This window comes from Plecotus auritus, assembly GCF_963455305.1.
Source record: "Plecotus auritus genome assembly, chromosome: 3".
Lineage (NCBI taxonomy): Eukaryota > Metazoa > Chordata > Mammalia > Chiroptera > Vespertilionidae > Plecotus > Plecotus auritus.
In genome coordinates this window covers 159,034,142-159,060,612 of record NC_137772.1, presented here as the reverse complement: position 1 = coordinate 159,060,612, position 26,471 = coordinate 159,034,142, and the positions used below count along the sequence as shown (strand labels likewise).

The 26,471-nt window shown below is 40.2% G+C and overlaps 1 protein-coding gene across 4 annotated transcripts; it reads left to right on the top strand.

Moving 5' to 3' along the window:
• Nucleotides 1–5,314: 5,314 nt before the first annotated feature.
• Nucleotides 5,315–22,458, top strand: MDM2 (MDM2 proto-oncogene). 4 transcript variants are annotated; one of them, XM_080660107.1, is made up of 12 exons: nucleotides 5,351–5,567; nucleotides 6,175–6,254; nucleotides 6,358–6,442; nucleotides 8,443–8,517; nucleotides 8,849–8,982; nucleotides 10,559–10,608; nucleotides 13,538–13,605; nucleotides 13,730–13,826; nucleotides 14,787–14,947; nucleotides 16,782–16,937; nucleotides 17,557–17,634; nucleotides 21,578–22,257. In XM_080660107.1, the coding sequence occupies exons 3-12, from the start codon at nucleotides 6,362–6,364 to the stop codon at nucleotides 22,148–22,150; spliced, it is 1,473 nt and encodes a 490-aa protein (XP_080516233.1). In that variant the 5' UTR covers nucleotides 5,351–5,567; nucleotides 6,175–6,254; nucleotides 6,358–6,361; the 3' UTR covers nucleotides 22,151–22,257. The 4 variants fall into 4 exon arrangements, with proteins under 4 accessions (XP_080516232.1, XP_080516234.1, XP_080516233.1 ...); XM_080660106.1 differs by lacking the exon at nucleotides 6,175–6,254 and having other exon boundaries at nucleotides 5,315–5,567; nucleotides 21,578–22,458; XM_080660108.1 differs by lacking the exons at nucleotides 6,175–6,254; nucleotides 8,443–8,517 and having other exon boundaries at nucleotides 5,315–5,567.
• The last annotated feature ends 4,013 nt before the right edge of the window (nucleotides 22,459–26,471 follow it).

Sequence of the window (26,471 nt, the reverse complement as noted above, 5' to 3'; positions counted from 1 at the left end):
CTTTTTTTACTGTTCCGACCCCCTGCAGCTTGTCCCAGTCCAGTCTCTTCTCACCACCGAGGAGCTCATCAGTTCTTAAGTGTTGAGCCAATCATCATCACAAAAGCTCTGTCTCCAGCCTGAGCTTCAGTGCCACATTTTCTAGCTCTGAACTCTTCCTTCTGCAGTGCACCCTCCAAAACTCCCCCATCAACCAACTTTTCAAGTTCTCCCGACTTTCTGTCAGCAGTGTTATCATTCTGTTTGGGTGGAAATTAAAGAGTCATCCTGCTAGGTTCTGTGACAGCACAGAGTATGGATATCTTGTTCACCACTTGGGGCCTCAGGTGGTGCTTGATACACATGGTAAATTTTCTTTCTTTTAAAAAATATTTTTTTTATTGATTTCAGAGAGGAAGGGAGAGGGAGAGAGATAGAAACATTAATGATGAGAGAGAATCATTGATTGGCTGTCTCCTGCACACCCCACACCAGGAATCAAGCCCACAACCCGGGCATGTGCCCTCACGAGGAAGTGAACCATGACCTCTTGATTCACAGGTTGATGCTCAACCACTGAACCTCACTGGCCAGCCTCTTTCTCTTTTAATTGAATTTGTTGGGGTAATATTGGTTAATACAATTTTCGATATTGCTAAAAAATATTTTAACTTACACGGCTGAAAGTGGTTTTGTTTTATTTTGTTTTTAAAGAAAAGGTTTATTAGGCCATTGCTAGCAAAAAAGAAGACCGGTCACCCTAGCTGGCTTGGCTCAGTGGATAGAGCATCAGCCTGCGGACTGAAGGGTCTCAGGTTCGATTCTGGCCAAGGGCACATGCCTGGGCTGCTGCTTGATCCCCAGTGGAGCGGTGTGCAGGAGGCAGCCGATCAATGATCCTCTCTCATCATTGATGTTTCTATCTCTCTCTCCTTCTCTCTTCCTCTCTGAAATCAATAAAGAAATATATATATTTTTTTTTTTAAAGAAGAAGACTGGTCTTGGCGCATGGAGTCTAAACCACCAGCAGCATGGCCAGGTAGGAAAGACAACCTGTCTGATTCCGGAGGTCTTCGCCAGGGAGAAAGCCTTTCTGAAAGAATTTACATTATCTATAAACAAAGAGGTAGGAGAAGGTGAATCGGGTCTGGTTCTGGGACTGGGGCAGCAGAGTCTGTAAAACTCCTGTGTAAACAAGAAGCAGAGGCTCCTTGGGTTCTATGGTGCCCGGCTAGTCTTGCCTTTTAGATGATTTCAGAACTAGCCACCTGCAGGTTCATTTAATAATTCAAATACACATTAAGGGGTGTTTGCAGTCTTCCGTTGCTTTTGCACTGCAGTTGTTAATGAGTAACCCCTTTTTGTCTCTTCCTTCCACCATCTGTCCTGCTATAATTTAATTTAGGACATCTCATAATTTTCTCCTTGTCAATACCAATTCCTCCAAAGATAGAATACTTGCCTCATCCATATCTCTTTCCCCAACGCTCTGAATACGATCACTTCTTCCTTCATTTATGGTTCCACCACTAGAAAAGCACTAGTCCTATCTGTTCTGCCCTTTGTTTCTGCTTCTACAAAACTTTTTGAACACAATTTTTTCAAAACACAGGGCTAATGAGAAGGGGGAAAGTTGATCCAGAGAGGGGTGGCCAGATTATTCAGAGCTTTAATCTGTTTATGGTGGTCTTTTAAGAAACACAACTGGAAGCAATTCTGTTTACATTCCCCCAACCTGTCTATTGTTGTAGTTTAACCCCCATTTTACAAAGGACGCCTCAAAAAAAGGTCGAATTATGGAGTCATTTATTAAAAGCCAGTGGCATACGAGGGAGCAAAAGCTCTCCAGACCTCGCAGCCCCGAACAGCTTGCCACTTCTGGCTTATATGCAGAATATCACAAAAGTATTGATTACATCTTTGGGTCTGGAATGAGGAACCTGTTTCTCGAAAAAACATTTTTACAGAAGCGGAATTTGAGCAACTTAGTTATCTAAAGTATCTACGAATCACTGAATCAACAGAAACGCATTATCTGGGACCACCTGGACGATTTAGAATAATTGTGCTGTCCAGATTCCGGGACCACTGAGTCAACCAAAACTCAGTTATCTGTAGCTACTGAGACAATTTAGGATCACTATCTGTCCTGGGTCCCAGAGGAATGTGCTTCGATGACCAGTGAGATCACAATCAATGGGATATTCAAACCGCCATCAAGGGAGTATTCAATCATACCTAAGTTCAGAAAATCAAAATAACTTTTAAATGAGTACAGAACCCAAAACAGCAAGGTTAAAATATTAAACAGCAATTTTTACCCCAGTATGGTTGCTACCATACTTCACTATTACCTTCCCTGTCCAAAGCCCCCATTCCCTTGCTTTGAATTTAAAGGAGCCTCCAGGTTCTTAAAACTTTTTTTTCTTTACTTTTGTGTAAGTCAAGTTAATTTATTGTTTTACCAACAGCTCTTTACCCTTTCGTTTCTGGACTTGTTAAATAATATTTTTCTTGTGCCTATAATATTCTCCTCTGTTTTAAGTCTTACGGTCCTTCAAAGCACAAAATACTCTGATCCTTTCTGAGGCCTTTGTGACTTCCCGGATATTCACTGATCAATCCTGACTTTGAACTTTACATCACACACCTGTTTCTTCATTTAACAGATGCCAACTTGTGTAATTTATATTTTTATGCTAATTTTTCTTCATCTCTTGTGATTTTCTCTTATCTTGTGTCAAGCACATGCTTTCACAATCAGAAACTTCATTATATTTGTTGTGATAAAGGTCAGAGTTTGTAAAATTTAAAAAATTTTTTTATTGTTTAAAGTATTACATATTTCTCCTTCCTCCCCCCCCCCCCCGCCATCGACCCCTCCCTGGCCAGTCCCATCCCCCAGGACAAGCCCCCATCACCCCAGTGTCTGTGTCCACTGGTTATGCTAATATGCATGCATACAAGTCCTTCGGTTGATCTCTTACATCACTCTCCCCATCCTTCCTTCTGAGATTTGACAGTCCATTCAGTGCTGCTTCTCTGTCTCTGGATCCATTTTTGTTTATCAGTCTATGTTGTTCATCATATTCCACAAATGAGTGAGATCATGTGATATTTATCTTTCTCCAACTGGCTTATTTTCCTTAGCATAATGCTCTCCAGGTCCATCCATGCTGTTGCAAATGGTAAAAGTTCCTTCTTTTTTATAGCAGCGTAGTATTCCATTGTGTAGATGTACCACAGTTTTTTAATCCACTCATCTGCTGATGGGCACTTAGGCTGTTTCCAAATCCTAGCTATTGTAAATTGTGCTATGAACATAGGGGTGCATTATCCTTTCTGATTGGTGTTTCTGATTTCTTGGAATATATTCCTAGGAGTGGGATCACTGGGTCAAATGGGAGTTCCATTTTTAGTTTTTTGAGGAAACTCCATACTGTCTTCCACAGTGGCTGCACTGGTCTGCATTCCCACCAGCAGTGCAGGAGGGTTCCTTATTCCCCACATCCTCGCCAACACTTGTCGTTTGTTGATTTGTTGATGATAGCCATTCTGACAGGTGTGAGATGGTACCTCCTTGTTTTGATTTGCATCTCTCAGATGATTAGTGACTTTGAGCATGTTTTCATGTATCTCTTGGCCTTCTGTATGTCCTCTTTCAAAAAGTGTCTATTTAGGTCCTTTGCCCATTTTTTGATTGGATTGTTTATCTTCCTTTTGTTAAGTTGTAGGAGTTCCCTGATTGGTATTTTGTTGGTAAATGTTGGAGATTAAACTCTTAATGGAAATAACATTGGCAAATATGTTCTCCCATGCAGTGGGCTTTCTTTTTGTTTTGTTGATGGTTTCTTTTGCTGTGTAGAAGCGTTTTATTTTGATGTAGTCCCATTTGTTTATTTTCTCAAGTTTGTAATAAAAAAGTTTTTAAAAAATAACTTTTATTTTTCAATTACAGCTGACATACAATATTCCATTAGTTTCAGGTGTACCATATAGTGATTAGACTTACGAAGCGATCAGCCCGGGAAGTCTGATACCCATCTGATACCATACAAAGTTACTACAACATTATTGACTATATTCCGTATGCCGTACTGTACATCCCTGTGACTATTTTAATAACTGGTAATTTGTATTTCTTAATCCCTTTCACCTTTTTCACACACACTCCCCAATCTGGGGACTACCCATTTGTTCCTTGTATGAGTTTGGTTTGTTTATTCATTTATTGTTTATTTTTATTTTATCCTCATCTGAGACTATGTTTTTATTGATGAAAGAGAGAGGAAGAGACAGACAGACAGACAGAGACAGAGAGATTGGCTGCCTCCAGTACATGCCCGGACCAAGGACGGAACCGACACCCTAGGTATGTGCCCTGACCTGGAGTCCAGCCGCAACCTTGCAACCTTTCTGGTGTCTGGGACATGCTCCAACCAACTAAGCAACCGGCTGGGTCTTCGTTTATTTTTGTTATAGTTTTTTTTTTTTTTTTTTTTTTTTTTTTTTTTTTTTTTAACCAAACCCAATCATCCTTGAATAATGCTGATTAAATTAACTGAGTGGCCAGTATGTTTAAGGAAGATTCTTTTCTAGAAAGCCAGGGCGTGGAAGAAGGGAAACATATAAAAGGTCCTTGTTCCCAAGCAACTAGTCGCTTCTGGCCAAGGAAGAAGCTGGTCTTTGCCAATGATCGTGCTTTCTAGGTTGAACCCACTCAATTCTTATGTCCTTGCTCATTTTTGAGATTGCCACGTCTGTGTGCCCAAAAGGGGCAAGTCGGTGAGTCAAGTATTGAGTGCTTAATACATTTATATTTTTAATGGGTATAAACGCATATATTATATAAAGTCAAATATTCTAGAAGCATAAAACGAGAAGTAACCGGTCTTCCTCATCCCGCCAGTCTCTTATTTCTGTAACTAGAACGTTTGTATGCATCCGTGATACAAGCCCTCATTGTGCTAATTTTAGTCGTACTTTTGAAAAAACCCAAGTCTCGAAATAACTCCTTTCGGAGTTATACGGCTCCAGCGGCTGGCGGTGAAGGCTTAATATATCGCACAGCTGTTAATTTTGGTTTCTTTTTTGGTAACGGCACTAAGCTACGCATTTGCCTGTAGTTTCCACCCCGGTCGGGAGGGGTAAACACAAGAAGTACAAAAAATAGCACAACAAATACGTCCCAAGCGCCTCGCGCCAAACCGGGCGGCAGCGGAAATCAGCGTCCGGGGGTTCCCTTGGCGGGCGCCCAGCGCCCCTTCCCCACCGGCCGGCGGCGCGCAGAGACCGCCGCCCGCCCTCGCGGAGGCCCCGCCCCGGCCCGGCCCCCATTGGCGGAGGCGGCGAGTCCAGGACGCGCGCAGAAAGGCCCGGATGGGCCGCGGTTTCCGGCGCGGTGCCCTCGGGCGGTAGGGGTCGCAATTTCGCTGCCCCTTGTCCAGCTTCGCTCCTCCTGGGGGCATGTGCGGGCTTGTGTTTCCAGAAGGAAAATGGAGCAAGAAGCCGAGCCTGAGGGGCAGTCCTAAGCCCTCTGACCGAGGCCCTGCCGCTTCCTACGTCAGGAGCCTCCTTCTCCGGACATAGTAAGTTCAGCGCCCCAGCGGCTGAGGCCCGCGAGTGGAAGTCCTGGGTGGAGGGCTGCCACGCGCCCGGGAAGGGCACTGCGTCACCTTGGGGAGGCCCCCACCCCACTCCAGGCGCGGAAAACCCGGCTTGGTGAGGAGCAGGTATCAGCTGGGAAGCGCGCGGGCAGTTCTGGGCTTGCGCCGTGACTTGGGTCTTGCTGCTGTGGTTGCCAGCCTTCTCCCTTGCACGCAGGCTTTGTGCATTTTGTGGTGGGGGGTGTAGAGCACGTGGGTTCGTGGAGATTGCGTTGGAAGGAGGGGAGCTGGTTGCCACCTGGGTTTCAGGCCGCGCGCGCTCCCGGCGGGCGGGTGGGCGGAGGGCTGTGCAGACGGCGGGGCGGAGGTCACGTGGGCGGGGGGCGCTGCGGCGCCGGGGGCCGGGCCGCCGGGCCGGGGTGGGAATAATGACAGGTGCCTGTGCTGTGGCCCGCCTGAAGCGGCGCGGAGTCTGGGCAAGAGTGGGCTGCGTCTCGGGCAGGTTGACTCAGCTGTTGGCGGGGGCTGGTCAAGTTCGGACACGTTCCGAGTGCGCAGTCCCAGGAGCTAAGCCCCGACTTGTCTCCAGCTGGGGATTTAAACCGTGACCTTTGCCAGCTGTGTTCACTTTGGCATCAGGCACACAGCGCTCGTTCTCTAGCGATCCAGGTAAGGACCCACTTGCAGATGGCTTTAGTTCTTGTAAACGCATTGCTATGGAAAGGTATTGTTTTAAGTATTTACGGTGTTTTATCTTTTTCCCTACTCTTAGGCAGATGTGCAATACCAGTATGTCTGTGTCTACTGATGGTGCTGTGAGCACCTCACAGATTCCAGCTTCTGAACAAGAGACCCTGGTTGGTATTTTGTCTCAAAGTGTAACTTTTAAGAATATTTTACTTTATGGTGTGATCAGCTAAATTATGTTGACCCACCCAATCATAGCATGGCTCTTTAAAAGTAAAATTCTGTGCACATAACTTAAATTCTGCTACCTGGAGTCAGAGTTACTGTAAGAAACAGTATTTTCTTTGCTCTTTACCACCCTGGATGTAAAGGTGAGTTCCATGGCATGCAGCAGAGGTTTTTTTCTGTTTTGACTCGTTAGTATTTAACGTTTTAAGTGGTTCCTAGAAGTCACAAAAGTAATTCATGCCGGTAGAGTTAGTCATTGGCAGAAATGAAGAAAGTCACAACTGAAAATTCTGGTCTTTCAATTATGTCTTTTAGATTTTTTTAAGCATATATAACCACATATATATGTGCACATGTGAATTTTAATGTTACTGTTCTGTTCTAGTAAGATGAGATTAAGCTAGAGGTACATCCATGTCAAATACAGAATTGTTTTTTAACAGCTGTATAGCATTTCATAACAGTATGCCATTTAAAAAACTTATGCCTTTACTGTGTTTTAATTGCCTTTTAGTTTTTGAGTGTTACACATAGTGCTGCTTTGTGTTAGGATACATTTAATGAACAGGTTATGATTTATTTTTTAATATTTCTGTAAGAACATTTTGTAGGAGAACTCATGGGCCTTGAATTATATACCTATTTGATTGCTACTGATAACTTGCTAGCTCACCAAAAGACTGTTGATAGTGTGAGGCTAAAAAATATTAATACGTTTCTTCCCACCTTCTAAGTTCTTCTGGCTGGGCTAATTAACAGACAGATTAACAGGAGAAAATCAAAGTTTTAATACATGGGCATGGGTATGAAAGTTCCAAAGACAGTGAGGCAACTTGGGGTGTATAAGACATTTTTGGACGAAGGAGAAAATGGGGGATGGGGTATTAGATTTCAGAAGTGAGAATGGGCCATTTATAAGTAGTTGAGGAAGAGTGGAACATACTTATTTCCCTTACTTTCACGGAAAATTCTTGCTAGGCAGTGCAGAAACAGTGGGGCACAGAGGGCAGCTAGCTAACTGGCCCCTGCCTAAAGCCCCTTATGACCACACTCAGTTCACATGTGGCTAAGGCAGGGGTGGGCAAACTTTTTGACTCGAGGGCCACAATGGGTTCTTAAACTGGACCGGAGGGCCGGAACAAAAGCATGGATGGAGTGTTTGTGTGAACTAATATAAATTCAAAGTAAAGGAGCGGAGGGGAGAGCAAGAGAACCCTCCGCTATTTCGGCTCCACGGGCCGGATAGAACAGCCGAATGGGCCGGATCCGGCCCGCGGGCCGTAGTTTGCCCACGGCTGTACTAGAGCATGGATTCGTATGCAGGGCTACTAGTAATTTATAAAATGTTTTATAAGTTGAAAACTTTAGTCAATACCTGTCACTGTTTGGTGCATGGTAGAAACTCAGTAAATATTTATCAGGTAGGTAATTGAAATGGAGACCACCAACTAAGAGGCAGCATGATATAGTCGGAAGAAAATGGTGGCTTGTAATTGAGGGGCATAAGTGGCAGTCTCAGATCTGCTCTTAATTATCTTGTCACCTTGGTTTGGTTATTTAAATTCTCCATTCTTCAGGAACCTAATCTGTAGAAGGAAAAGATTGGTAAAAGGCCCCACACTAAAGGTTTATTTATTTTTCTTGGATTTTATAATTTAGTTTACAGTAAGCTCATAGGGGTATTCCATTTATGGCTGAGTTTGTAAGATAATAAGCAGATGACAGAAATAGCTGGAGGGAAAAAACATAATTTTCACTGCATTGGCATGGATACCTGTTTTGATGACAACTGGTAATAGTTGAGAAGTCTGACTGTTTGTGTAAGATTGTGAGATTGTTAAATGTAGTGTCTGCTACCTTTATTGAAATTATGGACATGTTTGCAGTGGGGCTTATAGTTCTGTAATAAATTTGGAAGTATAATAGCAACTCTTTTTCATAGGTTAGACCAAAGCCATTGCTTTTGAAGTTGTTAAAATCTGTTGGTGCTCAAAAAGACACTTATACTATGAAAGAGGTAAGCTGAACTAAGAGTTAATGAGATAACTAATATCTTACTAGCATTTTGCTGCCTTTTCCTTTCCTAATGTGTAGTACCTAGATATCTGGGCAGTTAAGGTCTGAAAAAAAATACATTTTAAGTTTTATTTAACTAAATCAGAAGCAGTGTCTCTGCATCCATCAAATTAAAAGGAAAGAATTTAAAAGCAGCTTTTTGTAGGGTTATTTTCAATGGTTGTGAATGTGGTTGCTGGTTTAACCCTCTTCAGATAAATGATGATATTGAATTGTATTTGAAACTAACATTTAATTTTCATTAATCCTCAGAAATCATATTTCTATTTCAGGTTATATTTTATCTTGGCCAGTATATTATGAAGAAGCGATTATATGATGAGAAGCAACAGCATATTGTATATTGTTCAAATGATCTTCTAGGGGATTTGTTTGGAGTGCCAAGTTTCTCTGTGAAAGAACACAGGTAAATTTTTCAGTTTAGTCTATTGTAAAAAACAAGCTGGGTAAATGTTTCAGTTCACCTGCACCTTCACTCCTTTTTGTCAGAGAAAAATTATTATATATAAAAGATGCTAAATTTTAATTTCTTAGCAATCCTTACTAATAAGAGCCTAAGTAGTTGTCACGCTGTGATGCCCTCACGCTGTCACAAGATGGCTGTGCGCATAGCAGGCACGTGCAGGTGGGCGGGGCTGGGCATGATGCTGCGTGTGTGGCACGGAGCCTGCCTGGGAGTCACGCCTCCGCAAGGCGAGGCCTGTCTGGGCATCCGGCGAGGCCCGCCTGGGGGTCCCCCGGCTCCGCGCCGCGAGGCCTGCCTGGGTGTCCTGCCTCCCAGCTCCATGCGGTGCAGAGGCAGGACCCCCGCCTCCGGCCTACCTCTTTGGGGCAATCCATCGAGGAGCCCCGGATGGGTGGACAGGGCCTACCTCTTTGGGGTGATTAATCGCAGGGCTCCCGCACTGTGACAGGGCACAGGCCAGGGTGGAGGACCCCCCCCCCCCCCCAAATGCATGAATTTTGTGCACTGGGCCTCTAGTATAGCATATAGGGTGGGGCAAAAGTAGGTTTATAGTTGTGAGTACAAGAAACACAGTTTATTCTTGTATTATTATTTGGAGATGTAATTTCTGGTATAAAAGTTATCTTTGACTTGAGTTCTAATATGGTGAGAGGTTACATACTGGGGAAATTGCTGACTTAGAAAAAGGATATGAAAAGGAATGTTGTCTTGTGAGTTTAAGGAGCTGAATCATCAGTCCGAAGGGTAAAAAGAAATAGTTGGATTTGGCACTTCTCTCTTAACCTTGAGAATTAGAAATGATGTCTTGTGACCAAAACATCCTCTAAAATCTTTGGTTAAAAAAACACACTATGACATCAATGAAGACTGGAATAAGTGAATTGTCTTCCTATTAAGATGTAAGTTCAGTGAGAGCAGAGATTTGTGGGTTTTTTGTATTCTTTCCTCCCATTTTCTAGAACAGTGATTGGTACATAGTAGGTTCTCAGTCTGTATTTATGAAATGAATGAATACTGTTTTTTGTCTTCAACACATTTTAAGGTCAAGAAAGAAAAGCCATTAGATGACTAGTCAAGGGTTGATGAAAGTCAAAATTATAATCAAGTTCCTATAGTGGGTTTTTTATAAACACTACTTTTTTGATGTAGTCTATTTCTAAACACAGAGCTAGAAAATTTCTCTTTCAAAATAAATACATATGTTAACCTGCTTTCTGCATTTATACCCATTCTCTGGAATTGTTTGGTAAAGTCCAAACAAGGTACATTTCAAGAGATAGAAACATAAAATCTTTCAAACAGAGAGACTTTAGTGATTGTAAAAGGTAGCTGTATGTAATCATTCTACACTAATTATGTGCTTTTTAAGACCTAGAACATTGATATAATATGAATTCAGTGATTTAAAATTTGGTCTTTGTGCACTTAAATATAATAATGCTTTCAAAAGTCTGATTAAGGCCAGTTTGATACATTTATTTTAAAATGTACATTTCTTATTTTTTCTCCCTACAAGGAAAATATACACAATGATTTACAGAAACTTGGTAATACTCAGTCAGCCAGGTAAGTTAATTTTTGGATACCATAAACATATACCATGAAAATATTTTCAGACATTTTGTGTATGTTTAGTCATTTTGTAATTGTGATTCTCTTTAAAAGTTGCTTTAATGATATGTTTAATTGTAATAAAAGAATGTGATAAATTTAATGGGAAGAACTATATATGAACTAAAACAGCAGTCGCCACCTTCGGACCTCACGGACCACCAGTGGTCCGCGGACCACCGGTTGTCGACCGCTGAACTAAACAACATAACACTACGGCTCTAATGCAGATTTATGATATGTAAGCTTAAATGTCTTGTTACCTCTGTTTAGGCCTTGGGATATGAGGGTTAGTATTTGTTTTGAAAGGTAGATAATTTCAAAAGTTACTGCTTAGTAGAGATATGATCAAACCTGAAATGTATTGAAAGGCTTTGGGAAGTAATATATATATACCTAGGTAGGACCATTTGAAAGGATGGGTATTTTTCTGTGTGTGTTTGTTGTTTTTTACTTTTATAATAGACAAAGCTTTGTTTACCAATTTGTTTAGGTAAGTGGCATTGTACTTTCTTGCCTTTAGACGTGTTGTTCTTAACAGTTTATTTTTGGGTCACTTACCCCTTAAATAATCTGACAGAAGCAACTGGATTCTCATTCTAGAAAAATATACATATATAGTGGTATGCTGCTAAATCTTTAATAATCTACTCTCCAGGGGAAAAGGCCTGGTTTATAGTGGTAGCTGATTTCCATGGTGTAAATACTCCCACCATGTCCATTTTTAGGATATAAACACAGAATTGGGAAGAGAGGTGCATAGTCTGGGTTTGAGTGATGGTAGGAGCTGGCTCCAATACACCACGGATTTCTTAAAGCCCATCCTAGAAAGTCAGTTAAGAACTCTTCTCAAAAAACAAAAACAAAAAACTGTTCTCAGAAGTTTATTTCCCAGAATGAACAAACCATTCCTTTGTGCTCCTACTATTCTGTACTTAAATTTTATTGATACTTTGCTTTTTATAATTGTTTATATTGCTTTCTTAAGTCCTGTTCAGGTCTACATTCTGCATCACACACATAGTATAGTGTTTTATTAATATGGTGTTTAGTAAATATGTTGAATACTTATTCTTCCAAAGTTAGGATTTAGGACCCAGAAAAGGGCATCACCATCTATCTTATCTGGAATGGAGGTGATTAGTAGTCTGGTGACTTCATTGTTTTACAAAGCTCTTTATGAAATAAAGTGAAGGCAAATAAGCAACTATAGGTAGTGTTTTCAGTTTTCTGAAGTATTGTCTCTGATGTATTCATTCATGTAAATTAATCTTGGTAGGCGCGGCCATTGTGGTTCAGTGGTTGAACTTCCATCTGTGAACCAGGATGTCAGTTGATTCTTAATCCAGGCACATGCCTGGGTTGCAGGCTCAACCCCCCAGTAGGGGGTGTGCAGGAGGCAGCTGACCAATGGTTCTTTGTCATCATTGATGTTTCTATCTCTTTCTCCTTCTCCCTCTCTGAAATCAATAAAAAAATATATATTTTTAAAAATTAACCTTGGTAGAATTTTGAAAAGAACAAAAAGTAAATAAACCTTGGTGGATTACTAGCAAAATTATGTTAATGAGATGGTAATTTGTAAGTTTTTTATGTTATTTCCATTCTGAGTGTGTTTCAGGTTTCAGTTTAGTGGCATTAGCTTTAGAGCTCATAATGTTCTAAACCTTGTCACACATAGTGCTTCCTTTTTTATTACATCTGTTTTGTAATGTCTGTTATACTAAAAATATAAAATGTACATGTACAACTTAAAATAAGTATAATACCTTGCTCATAATATAAAGAAGAAATAAACTGTTATGACATTGTATATAATTTCAAATTGTTAATGCTCAGGCCTGACTTCCCTACTAAGGTGAAAATGTCGCAGGGAGCAGTAAAGCGCATTTGATTATGATGTTTGGTAATTTCTATAACTGAAACTGACTTTTTGAGCTCCATGTCTACACATCCAATTAAAAACTAAACTTACCTACCTGAGTGAGTTTCATCCCCTTTCGAGCACTGTCTTCCCATCCAAATCTATTCATCTTTGGCAGTTTCTGTCTTGGTGAATGGCACCACCCATTTATCCACCCTGGGTAGAATCTTGGAATCTTTTAACTCCTTTCTCCCTTTGCCTTGTGTGTCAGACACCCTGGTTCTCACCTATTTAATTTCTCTGGAATTCATCTTTTTTCCATGGCTTAGTTTAGATTTTAATACTTTTTTATACATATTATTGCAGTTGCTGTCTAATACTGGTTTTCCTGCCTCTGCTCTCTTTTCCTTATATTTTGCCCAAGTGATTTGTCACTCCTGTGCATAAAAAGACCATTTAGGCCCAGCCGGCATTGCTCAGTGGTTGAGCTATAACCAGGAGGTCACAGTTTGATTCCCAGTGGGGTGGGAGGGACACATGCCTGGGTTGTGGGCTTGATCCCCAGTGTGGGGTGTGCAGGAGGCAGCCAATCAATGATTCTCTCTCATCATTGATGTTTCTATCTCTCTCTCCCTCCCTTTCCTTTCTGAAATCAATAAAAATTAAAAAAACTTATAAAAAGACCATTTAGGGAAGGGTTCCTTATTGCTTGCTAGATAAAATACTTACTGTGCACTAACAAGTCAGTTTTTAAAAAAATATTTTTTAGTTTTTAATATGTATATTTTTTATTGATCCCCACTGGGGGTCGAGCCAAAAACCTGGGCATGTGCCCTGACCCGGAATCGAACCATGACCAGGTTCATAGGTTGACTCTCAACCACTGAACCATGCCAGCCAGGCTGGGAGATACATGTTTAATATTTGTTGAAAGGTTAAATTGTGTGAGCATTTTGTCCTGGACTATATATTGAGTAGCCCTTTCTTAGTTTGTGTTTTTCTATTTTTATTTTCCACCAGAACCATCAGATTCAGGCACATCTGTGAGTGAAAACAGATGTCACCTTGAAGGTGGGAGTGATCAAAAGGTAATTTTGAAATTAACTCATTCTAGTATAATTCTTGAAAATAGGAAAGTTTATTACAATGGGGAATTAGCTTTCTGGTGTTACAAGTTAAGTTTGTGTGTTTTTTTCCCCCTTGAATTCTTAGGACTCTGTACAAGAGCTGCAGGAAGAAAAACCTTCATCTTCAGATTTGGTTTCTAGACCATCTACCTCATCTAGAAGGAGAACAATTAGTGAGACAGGTATATGTGAATATTTAATTGTCATTTTTAAACAGCTTTTTAGTGTTTATTTTCTTAGGAAATTAATACATTTAGGCTTAATGAAATTGTGCTTTTTTGGTTTAGATGAATTAATTTGTGAGTTTTAGTCTCAGTTTTATGTGATTTGATTTAAAAAATTGCTTTCTGAGCAACATTTTTGTTTGACTGCACTAGACAGTTTACTTTGCCCCCCCCCCCCCCCCAGATTTTATAGTTAGCCAGTTTTCTATTCAAGATAATAGAGGACAAAGATATAAACTCTTTTTTACTCATTATTCTTAGTCACCTTAGCAGTTAAAGTATTTTAATTGTTTTTAATAAGTGGTAAAATATCAGTGAGTTTAAAAATGGTAAATAGCGTCTTAGAAATAAAAACAAGATAAAGAAAACAGCTGAACATCTTTGCAGCTAAAAGATAATGGAGGAGGACGCTGTTGCCTAATCAAAAGTCATTATAACCAAAAGTATATGAACCAGGTGAAAGAGGATCAATGAAATAGTTAAACCCAGATTAAAATCTTGTATCTGAGGGCAGTAAGGGCAAAGGAATCATTAAATATATGGGACTGGAACAAAAGGTTGGTTATTTTGGGGGGAGCGAATCAGTTTATATTTGTATTAATTTATGCTGAAGTGAATTCCAGATGTACCTTCTAAGTATATTGACTTATGACAGAGAAATCCTAGATTGTTTAATACAAGCTAGGGATAGATTAAATTGTGATTTAATGTAGATAACATTCTGAGAGGAGCTTAAAAAGCTTTTAAAAATAGTATTTTGCTATTATTCTGGACAGATCCAATGAAAATGTTAACTGTTGAAACAGAGGTTTAATTTCAGTGGAACTAAATTTCAGTACAAAAAGGTATTCATGACAGCTCAATTTCTAAATAAACTGTGTAGCAATTTAATTAATTTGTTTTTCTTTACATATCCAGAAGAACACTCAGATGAATTATCTGGTGAATGTCAAAGGAAGCGCCACAGATCTGATAGTATTTCCTTTTCCTTTGATGAAAGCCTCGCTCTGTGTGTAATAAGGGAGATACGCTGTGAAAGAAGCAGTAGCAGTGAATCAACAGGGACTTCATCAAATCCGGTAATCATCTGCTTAAGTAAAAAATGACTTAGTAAGACTTGTTTTTTAAATCTGATTTTGGCGGTTCTAATAAGCATTCAGGTAGGATGTACATGTATGTATGATACACGATTACTATTATACAGTGGTAATTTTTATGAGTTTGTTTAAGCCAAACTGGTGACATATGCCAGGGAGCAAGATCTCAAATGCTCCCGGTAAGTTTTTTTTTTGTTGTTTTTTTTTCAAATAAACAAGTATAGATCTTCCCCACCCCAACCCCAGGTTTAGGGAGAATGGTGTAAGATAGCAGAGTAGCATTGAGGTGTGTGGGTAAAATTAGTACCAATATTAATAGTTATTAATGTCATCCTATATATTAAGAGAATCTTGTAGGCCACTGCACCAATAGTAAGTTCAAATAAATTGGAATATAGGGTAGTCTGAGAACTTAGAATTTTTTTAAAATATGGGAACAACCTGGCTGGTGTGGCCCAGTGGTTGAGTATCAACCTTTGAACCAGGAGGTCACAGTTCGATATCCAGTCAGGGCTCATGTCCAGGTTGTGGGCTCGATCTCTAGTGTAGGGCTTGCAGCAGGCAACTGGTCAATAATTCTCTCATCGTTTAAAAAAATATATATATTTTCATTAATTTCAGAGAGGAAGGGAGAGGGAAAGAGAGATGGAAACATCAATGTTAAGAGAGAATCATTGATTGGCTGCCTCCTGCACGCCCCTACTGGGGATCGAGCCCGAAACCTGTACATATGCCCTTGACTGGAATCAAACCCAGGACCCTTCAGTATGCAGGCTGACGCTCTATTCACTGAGCCAAACCAGCTAGGGCTCTCTCTCATCATTGATGTTTCTGTCTCTCTCCCTCTCCCATCCTCTCTGAAATCAATAAAAAAATAAAAATTTAAGGGAACAAAAATGGAAATTTGATTCAGTTAGGTATTTTAGTATTCTAAGGCAAATTTGTGTTAAATATTTAGCATAAATTTTTTTTTTATTATACTTATCAGCAAGTAAATTGGCAGAGTTTGAACTTTACATTTGGGATATGTAGGTCTAGACATCAAGAAGGTCTGATACAAATGCTATGAAATAGGTGTAATATTGCATGGATGACAGATAACAGTACATCTTAATTGATAAAAATTCCAAAGTATTAGCCAGGAATAAAATTCTTAAGAGATGTCACTGAAAGAGGTTTTGTAAAGAAGTTTTTACTAGCAAGAGTACTTGAAAAATGGAATATTTTTGTTCTTCTCATTTAACATGGTCTTTAAAATGTAATTAAAATTAGAACATTTATTTGTGATATGACAGTGCCTCCTGATCACTATTCTGGATCCGAATGATCATTTTTTAGTTCTCTAGAATATATAAGGGACTGATCCAATTATGTTATTAACTCTATTCTTGTTGCTTGTATTTGTTTTTCTCTTCCAAAGCAGTGATTTTATGGATACAGATGTGAACTTTACAGTTAGTATTTAAAAGAGCTGTTCCTTATATAGGCCACTAGATGGCATGAGTAGAACAAGTTTATTCAGTAGATATTTAAGTGTCTTCTATTCCAGGTTTTATTTGGCACTAGAGATACAATAGTCAAGGTAGATATGATTCCTGTCCTCATGGGGAGACAGACCATCTTGGTTCCTGGGTCGACACTCAATTGCTAAGCTCCGCTGGCTGGGGCATCCAGAATCTTAATTTAGTGTCAGTGTGCAGAATAGAATTAAGGAAAAGTTAGGGGCATAGGGAAGATTTAGGAAGCTGTTATAGAGGCCAACAACCAACAAGTAATGTACAATGTCACTTCTCCTCCCCCACCCCTCCGAATTTAGGATCTTGATGCTGGTGTAAGTGAACAATCAGGTGATTGGTTGGATCAAGATTCAGTTTCAGATCGATTCAGTGTAGAATTTGAAGTTGAGTCTTTCAATTCAGAAGATTATAACCTCAGTGAAGAAGGACAAGAACTCTCAGATGAAGATGATGAGGTAGTTTTATTTTCTCTAACTATATTCTAAAATTTTTTTCATTTGTTGACTGATGAGATTGAAAGAATGTATTCAGAATTCACTTGGAATACTTGAGCTTGATTTATTCAAAACTGGAATATTGTTATGTGGAATTGAGGCTTTGTAGTTCCTTGTCTGATTTATATTTTTATAAATATGCCAAGAAGTATGTAGGCCTTAATGAGCATTGTTATAATAGTCTGCTCAATAAAAATATTTAACTCAGTTCTCCTCTATTAATATTAATTTAATTTTTATAAAAGTGACACATGCATGCAATTATATAAAGTCACATAGTATCTCTAGATCTGTTGTCCACATTTTTAGCTGTTTCATTGTTATTTAATACCTCCATATTTATAAAATAAGATGCTTGTACTGCGTATTTTGTTTCATTCATTTTATATATCTTATCTGAGTTTTTACCATATTGGCTCAGGATTTCACTGATCTCCATTTACCCCCCTTTACACTCACTCATTCCATTTGACCTTTGTCTCAGAATTTCTAATATATAGTAGCACATGCTATTCATTTAGGACTTACCATTAAGAAACCTTTCTGGTTGAAAAAAAAAATAATGGATTTATTTTATTAGGTATATCAAGTTACTGTGTATCATGCAGGGGAGAGTGATACAGACTCATTTGAAGATGATCCTGAAATTTCCTTAGCTGTAAGTATACATCTATTTTTAAGGTGTCAAAAAATAACATTGAATCAAGATTAGAATATATCTAGTCTACTTCCTGACGAGGCAATTTTTATAAAGTTAAAATCTTTAAAATTTTAGTTATTTAAAGCGTTTTGTTCTTGTGTTGGGATATGTTGCTACATTTTTTAGCTTTTTGAGTTGAAACTTTTAAAGAATATTATTATGAAAGGTGATCCAAGATGGTGGTGGAATAGGTGGAAGGTACACCCACCTCCTCCCAGGACCAAACAGTTAAAATATAGAGCAATCAACCTGAATAACCAACTGAAGACCAGCTGAAGGGAAGTCTTATAACCAAGGATTTACAGAAGAGTCCACATTAAGACTCGAGACTCGTAGGAAGTACGGAGAGCAAAAGGACTGACCCTGTTCCCATAGGCGGCAATTGAGGTTCCAGGGGAGTATCTCAGCTGCAGGGGGATTCCCTGATAAGTATGGGGTCTTAAGCCCAAGCCAGGCTCCCGAGCCCAGAGCACCAGAGCCTGGAAGAGCTGCCCATATAACATCTGGCTGTGAAAAGCAGTGGGATTTCTGTCTGCCAGGGAGAGGCAGGATTCCACTAGAAACAGGCAAATTGTGTTGCGTGGCTCTCGGACAGGGGAAATTTTTTCCTCACGTCCAACTGGTGCAGAACCTTCCTTCCACAGGGCCAAATCTTTCCTTGTTTAGGCTTGATAAACTCGGCTGGCCTCACCCTGATGACTCCCTGAGACCCTGCCCACCATGAAGGTGTGCGAGCACCAGCAGGTGCAGCTAGACTGTATACCCTGGGACATTTGGGGAGTGTTCTTAGACCCAGCGCTGGCACCATGATTGGATGCATATAGATATGGAGAACACTTCTCACCTTGTCACTCACTAAGAACCTGTTGCATGCAACTCGAGTACTGCTAGAGGCCCTTTCAGTGACTGAGCCTAACAGGTGGAGGCAGACCTCGAGGTTCCTAGGGACTTTTGCTGATTGGCCCCTAGGTACAGTGCTGGTATAAGTAAGCCTTGGTGCACAGCTTAATCCTTCCCGAACACGCCAAGCCCAGCAGAGACAGCCACAAATTGTGAATCACTTTGCAGCTTTAAACAGGTTGCCCAGGGCCAGTCATTGGCAGCGTCTGACGTTGACCTATACCAGAGTCCGTCCCAAGAGGCCCCAGATCTAGTACACCCAGTGGTCAGTGTCAGACAACATCAGAGCAGGATCCAGTTAGCTTCACAAGCAGCATATCCAAGGAAGATCTCAGCAGGTACCAGATTCTGCTGAGGCAAATTCCACTCCAAGTGGTCAGCACCTGCACAGCAGCTCATGCTCTGTGGTCAGGATCGATCCTCACAGCTAGCTTAAGGGTTGACCCCACACATGAATGGGCCAATAGCAATCAAGAGACAGTTACAACAGGAGGGCCCATGTAATCCATACAAGGGATATTTCTGGAGCACCCAGCTCAGGTGATCAAGGACTCTGTGCCACAGGATCCCACAGGACACCTAGTAGAGAAGGCCACCCTACCAAGACAGAGTCATAGCAGGTCTACCTGATACGTAGAAGCAAACACAAAGTGGCAGCCATAATGGGGAGACAAAGAAACATGCCCCAAATGAAAGAAGAGAAATCCCCAGAAAAAAGCTAAATGAAATGGAGGCAAGCAATTTACCAGATACAGAGTTCAAAATGGCTATAAGAATGCACAAGGGACTTAGGAGAAGAATGGATGAAATCAATTAGGACTTAACCTAAAAGATAGTAAACATAAAAAGGCACATAGAAACCATAAAAAAGAACCAGTTAGAAATGAAGACTACACTAGAAGAAATAAACAGGTTGGATGATGAAGAGGATCAAAGCAATTTGGAAGACAAGGTAGAAGAAAACAACCAATCAGAACAGCAAAAGAATACTATTATAGAAAATTTTAAGTATGTACAGCATATAAAATATCTCAAGTGTACTTATCACCAACTTCTAATAGTTACCAACATTTTGCCAATCTTGTTGAATATAAATATTTTGGTATTAGAATGTAGTAGGATATGCATTGAAGAAATCAGGACTTGCCTGGCCGGCATGGCTCAGTGGTTGAGTGTCAATCTTTGAACCAGGAGGTTTGATTCCTGGTCAGGGCACATGCCCAAGTTGCCGGCTCGATCCTCAGTGGGGGTGCTTGTGGGAGGCAACTGATCAGTGATCCTCATCATGGATGTTTCTATCTCTCTCCCTTCCTCTCTGAAATCAATAAAAAGATATTTTCTGAAAAGAAGAAATCAGGACTTAAATATTGCATGCTTTATTGGGTTCCTGAGGTATTTTTAACTGAATATTTGCTTTAATTTCTGTTAATGTTGCCTTTTCTGTTTAAATAGGACATCTCATTTTTCTTTTCTGGGTTGAAACAATTACCCAGATGCAAAAGTAAAGTTTTTTGCTATATTCTATATAATAAAAGCCTAATATGCTAAATGTCTGGTTGACTGGTCAGCTGTTCAACCAATCAAAGCGTAATATGCTAATGATATGCTAAGGCCGCTCAGCCACTCGCTATGATGTACACTGACCACCAGGGGGCAGACAGTTGACCAGTTGATATGACATGCACTGACCACCAGGGGGCAGATGCTCCAACCCGTAGGTTAGCTTGCTGCTGGGTTCCGGCCGATCGGGACTCAGCAAGACGGGCCAGACACGCCCTGGAACTCTCCTACAGCCCCTCCCCAACTGGCCAACCTCCTGCATTCCTCCCTGGCCGGATCATGCACCAGTGGGGTCCCTTGGCCTGGCCTGCACCCTCTTGCAATATGGGACCCCTCTGGGAATGTTGGAGAATCAGTTTCGGCCCAATCCCGCAGGCCAGGCTACAGGACCCCACTGGTGCATGAATTCGTGCACAGGTCTCTAGTTAGAAAATAATTCAAGTAACTAAACTCATTTGATATCAAGTTGAGTGAAATGTTTCAGATATAGATCTTGCAAATTTTTGGACTTTTCTGAAGCATCCCAGCCCCTGATGTTACAAAACCTTTGTCTTTGGTTTTATCAGTTATAAGAATCCTACTTTAACAACTTGAAAGAACCAATGTGGGAGAATGAACATTCTCCACCCTTCTTGCTAATGTATTATGTCATTTGTTAGGCAATTTAGAAATGGTACATTATTCATGGCAAGGACCTTTTGTGGCAAGTGTTACATATACAGGGTTCTCAGGGAAAACCGTGCTTCAGTTAAGATAGGGAAATAAGGATATGTTCAGTGAAGAGGCTGAAGATGGTGGAAAGTTTTGGGAAATAAGTTGACATAAGGAAAAAGCAGTAAGCAGTTACAGAGTGAGAACACAGGAAAGGATAAACAAGTAAAGGGTATACATTTTGGATAGTGACAATGATGACAGATTTTTAGCTAACGGTGATTATTGAAGAATGTTTCCGCATTGCTTTTGTGGGTGAAGTTAGGGAACGCTCAGCTGAGCCCTGAGTTTTAGAGCACTGCTGAGGGAGTCCATGGCAGATTGAGAGATAGTTTCATCTAGATTGATGGGTGGACTCTGGCACAGTATCCAGGATTGATACTCCACAGTGTGGAGTATGAATCCTGATTAAGGGAGTGGAGTGGTTACAGGTCTCATTACAGAGTGGTAGTTGATGCTGTGGCACTTGTTTCAACTCAGAACCAACTGTGTATGTGTGTCCTCCAACAGATAATGTGAGGTGCATGGTTAAGAGGTTAGCTGGGGAAAAAAAAAAGTACTTAAAATCTCATACTTGAGGAAAGACTTTAAATGTTGAATGTTTTCTTATAAAACAAGAAATGCTGAAAATTAGGCCTTGTGATACATTTTACCTAGACATATTAAAGTTAGTGTTAATATGACTAGTCATTAGAGGGTAACAGAGACTAACTGTCTTATTTCATTGAAGGACTATTGGAAGTGTACTTCATGCAATGAAATGAATCCTCCCCTGCCATCACATTGCAACAGATGTTGGGCCCTTCGTGAGAATTGGCTTCCTGAAGACAAAGGGAAAGAAAAAGGAAGCATGCCTGAGGAAACCAAACTAGAAAATTCAACACAAGTAGAAGAAGGCTTTGATGTCCCTGATTGTAAAAAAAGTACGGTGAATGATTCCCAAGAATCATGTGTTGAGGAAAATGATGAAAAGATCACACTAGCCTCCCAATCCCAAGAAAGTGAGAACTATTCTCAGCCATCGACTTCTGGTAGCATCATTTATAGCAGCCAAGAAGATGTCAAAGAGTATGAGAGGGAAGAAACACAAGACAAAGAAAGTGTGGAATCTAATTTTCCCAATAATGCCATCGAACCTTGTGTGATTTGCCAAGGCCGACCTAAAAATGGTTGCATCGTCCATGGCAAAACAGGACATCTTATGGCATGCTTTACATGTGCAAAAAAACTAAAAAAAAGAAATAAGCCCTGTCCAGTGTGTAGACAACCAATTCAAATGATTGTGCTAACTTATTTCTCCTAATTGACCTACCTATAAAAGTAGAATTATGCTATATAATAAAGAGGTAATATGCAAATGATCATTATGCCGTGACACGGGGTGGTGAGCTACAAGCGTGGCGAGCTACAGGAGGGCGGGATAGTGAGCTACATGCGGCAGAGAGCTACGAGCGGTGGTTGGCCGGGCGGCCAGCTGAGGCAAGCGGCAGCGAGCTACTCGCACATGGATTCGTGCGCAGGGCCACTAGTATATTTCTAACTATATAACTAAAAATTTAGAAATATTTTTTTACATGTATGAAAACAAGAAATTATAGTACATGTAGATTTGTTTTGTGTAATTTCTCTATTTTGCGAGTGGGAAAATTTCACTTCTGTTTATATTTTATATTTAAGTTTTAGTGTAATTTTAATTGGATATATAGTTCATTCTTTACCCTTGGCCTTCATTTTAGTAATAATTTCCGCTTTCTCTTAAATGAGAAGTTTCTGAATTAGAAATAGTGAATTGTCCTGGAAGGGATGTAGCCTGGGCAGGGAGGGAAGTTAAGGCTAGCTAGCCACTGTGCCACTTGTTGGCATGAAAAGTCCCTATTGTAATTTCTTTGCATTATCTACAAAACTACATTCCTGAGGCCAAGAACCTCTTAACTGGGATACACTTACAGGTGCTCAACCTCTTAACTGGGATACACTTATAGGTGCTCAGTAAGAATTTATTTATTTATTTATTAATCTTTATTGTTCAGATTATTACAGATGTTCCTCTTTCCCCCCCCCAAAGCTCCCCTCCACCCGTTCCCCACCCCAGGCCCTCGCCCCCCCACTGTCCTTGTCCATAAGTGTAAGATCTTAGTCCATTCTCTTCCCACACCCCCTTCCCCCCAAGAGTTGTCAGTCTGCTCCCTTTCCATGCCCCTGATTATATTACATTCACCAGTTTATTCTGTTCATCAGATTTTTTATTCATTTGATTTTTAGATTCACTTGTTGATATATATTTGTTGTCACTTTGTTCATAATTTTTTATCTTTACCTTTTTCTTCCTCTTCTTAAGGAATATCCTTCAGCATTTCATATAATACTGGTTTGGTGCTGGTGAATTCCTTTAGCTTTTTCTTGTCTGTGAAGCTCTTTATCTGACCTTCAATTCTAAATGATAGCCTTGCTAGGTAGGGTAATTTTGTTTGTAGGTTCTTGAATATTTCTTGCCACTCCCTTCTGGCCTGCATAGTTTCTGTTGAGAAATCAGCTGACAGTCATGTGGGTACTCCCTTGTAGGTAACTTTTTCTCTTGCTGCTTTTAAGATTCTCTCTTTGTCTTTTGCCCTTGGCATTTTAATTATGGTGTGTCTTGGTGTGGTCCTCTTTGGATTACTCTTGTTTGGGGTTCTCTGTGCTTCCGGGACTTGTAAGTCTATTTTTTTTTACCAGGTAGGGGAAGTTTTCTGTTATTATTTCTTCAAATAGGTTTTCAACATCTTGCTCTCTTTTCTTCTGGCACTCCCATAATTTGGATGTTGGTACGCTTGAAGTTGTCCCAGAGGCTCCTTACACTATCTTCATATTTTTTGATTCTTTTTTCTTTTTGCTCTTCTGGTTGGGTGTTTTTTACTTCCTCATATTTCAAATGTTTGACTTGATTCTTGGGATCCTCTAGTCTACTGTTGAATCTCTGTATATTCTTTATTTCAGCACAGCTTGGGTGGGGCAGGGTCTCAGGGAATCACCAAGGCGGAGCAAACAGCAATGATTGCCAGACAGCCAGTGCAGGAACAATGTCGGCCGTGAGCACCTCCATCTGAAAGAAAGCCGTCCTCGTGTTCATGCCCCAGTGCCAGACAGTCCAGTTTCTCCCCATATGTGTCTGGGTCCCCTAGAGTTTCGCCCGGAACTGGAGCTTGTATCTCCCTCCCAATTAAAAAAGCAGCACACCTGGGTGCCAGCCGGTTCCACACCTCCGCACCTCCTACCAGTCTCAGTGTGCTTTCTTCTTTACCCCTCTGGTTGTAGTACTTCCACTCAGCCCGCTTTCCCACGGTTCTGGATGATAGTTCTGTCTTTTAGTTGTATTTTTGATGTGGTTGTGAGAGGCAGCAAGTACAGGTGTTTACCTATGCTGCCATCATGGTTCTCTCCCCAAGAATTTATTGAATGAATCAAAGCACTAGGACTTGAGTCCTGAAGTTGGCATTATAGCAGACACCTGTGGGCCCCAAAGCCAGAGCAGGGTTAGCTGTTGGCATCATTTAGTTTATTTTAATTATTTTAAAAAACATTTTTATTGATTTCAGAGAGGGAGAAAGAGAAACAATGATGAGAGAGAATTATCAGCTGCCTCCTGCATGCCCCACACGGGATGGAGACCTGACCCGGAATCGAACTGTGATGTGGTTCATAGGGTGACAACCACTGAGCTATGTTGGCCAGGCTGGCATTTGGTTTAGATTTTTATTTTTAATAACGGTTCCAAAGACACTGATTAGTGTGTAGGTTCATGACGATAACGGCAAGATATGCGGTATATTGTAAGAAGTTTGAAGTCATACTTTCTGGTTGATTGGATTCTGAATTGAGTTTTGATTTAATATTTGTAAAAACTTCAGCTTAAAAAATACCAATTATTTAGGTTGTGTCTGTATTGTCTAAGATATTGCCAACTTTCAATTTTATATAATAGGGAATTTTTTTTTATATTTACAAGTGATGCTTTAAAAGGATAAATATCCAAAAGCATTAGTACTCAGAAGTGTTGAATATGTTAAATTGTAAAATGGACTATAAATAGGATCTAATAAAAACCAACAGAAACTAGAACAAGAGCAGTGTGAAGTGATGAGCAGGTTGAAAACCCCATGTAGGTAATGTACTTGGAATGTTATCTTTAAGAATATTGTTAGAATAATGCTATTTGGGATAAGAGAACCATAATAATTGTTCAATTTTTCCATTACTGTCATGTTAGGTGAATTTCATTCATTTCTTGCCTCAATTTTAGTACTCTTGTGTGTTTTTGATTCACACCCAAACCCAGGCCACCCTCAGTAATATCTGCCTAAATTGACTTCACTTCCTTTGGTCTCCCCCATTTTTTGATTCACTTATGGGAAAAACGTTAATTTCATTGCTTGTTGGGTATTATCTCAAATGTTCTGCCTGATCATTTTAGACTTTTAGAGCTCTATGAAACAGGTACTGTCTTTTCACCATAATCACCGTTTTTAGTGCAACAAAGTTCGTTTGCATCCTGACTCACCCAAGAGTTTTAATTTTCATTCTGTAGAGTGGGAAGAGCTAAGTTCTAATAGCAGTTCTGCTACTTGCTCAGTGCCCTCAGAATTAGAGACAATAAGTGTATAATAAATCCTAGGATGGGGTCTGGCAGGTAGTAAGGACTTCCAATAAATCACAGTTGTTTAATTGCTTCGCTTCCGTTCATGACCACTACTTCCAAAACTCAGCTGAGTTACCCTATCTTTTTTTCCTGCCTTGTTTCAACTCAGTGCTCGTCACATTCACTGACATGTTGCTTTGTACTCTCCCACAGCAGATGAATGTAACATCCTTTCATGTCACCTTTCTCCAGGTGCCTAGTCGGCATTGTGTGATAGTAGGCACTCATTAAAGAATACTGATTGGCAAGGAAAGCTACTAAGCAGTTTTTCCTATTTTACACTAGGAAAAAAAGGCAGTTTACAAAAATTCCTGAAAATAAACAGTGATCTTTATTTTTTAAATATATTTGTATTGATTTCAGAGAGGAAGAGATAGAAACATCAATGATGAGAGAGAATCATTGATCGGCCGCCTCCTGCACACCCCTTACTGGGGATCGAGCCTGCAACCCAGGCATGTGCCCTGCTGGGGAATCGAACTGTGAGCTCCTGGTACATGGGTCAAAGCTCAACCATGGAGCCACACTGGCTAGAAACAGTAATCTTTAAAAGTTGGTATGGTGTCAGATTTGTAACAATTGAGAAAGCTTTTCTTTTTTCTTTCCAATTTTAAATCTTTGTTGATAGTATTATAGATGTCTCCATTTTCCTCCCCAATGTCCCCTTTCACTTGGTTCCTACCCCACCCCAGGCCTTCACCACCCTACTGTCTGGGTCCATAGATAAGATCTTTGGTTAATCTCTTCCCACACACACCCCCCTGTCCAACTGCAACCCCCTCTCCTCTGAGATTCGTCAGTCTGTTCTATGCTTTCATGCCTCTGATTCTATTTTATTCACCAGTTTATTTTGTTCATTAAATTTCTTGTTCATTTGATTTTAGATTCAATTGTTGATAGATATGTATTTGTTGCCATTTTATTGCTCACATTTTTTATCTTTTCTTCA

Excerpts from the sequence above, each read along its gene's own strand:
- MDM2 (XM_080660106.1), top strand. The coding sequence starts at position 6,362 with ATGTGCAATACCAGTATGTCTGTGTCTACTGATGGTGCTGTGAGCACC. Across the intron at positions 13,606-13,729 it reads AAGGTGGGAGTGATCAAAAG|GACTCTGTACAAGAGCTGCA; the intron begins GTAATTTTGAAA and ends TTGAATTCTTAG. Across the intron at positions 17,635-21,577 it reads ATCCTGAAATTTCCTTAGCT|GACTATTGGAAGTGTACTTC; the intron begins GTAAGTATACAT and ends ATTTCATTGAAG.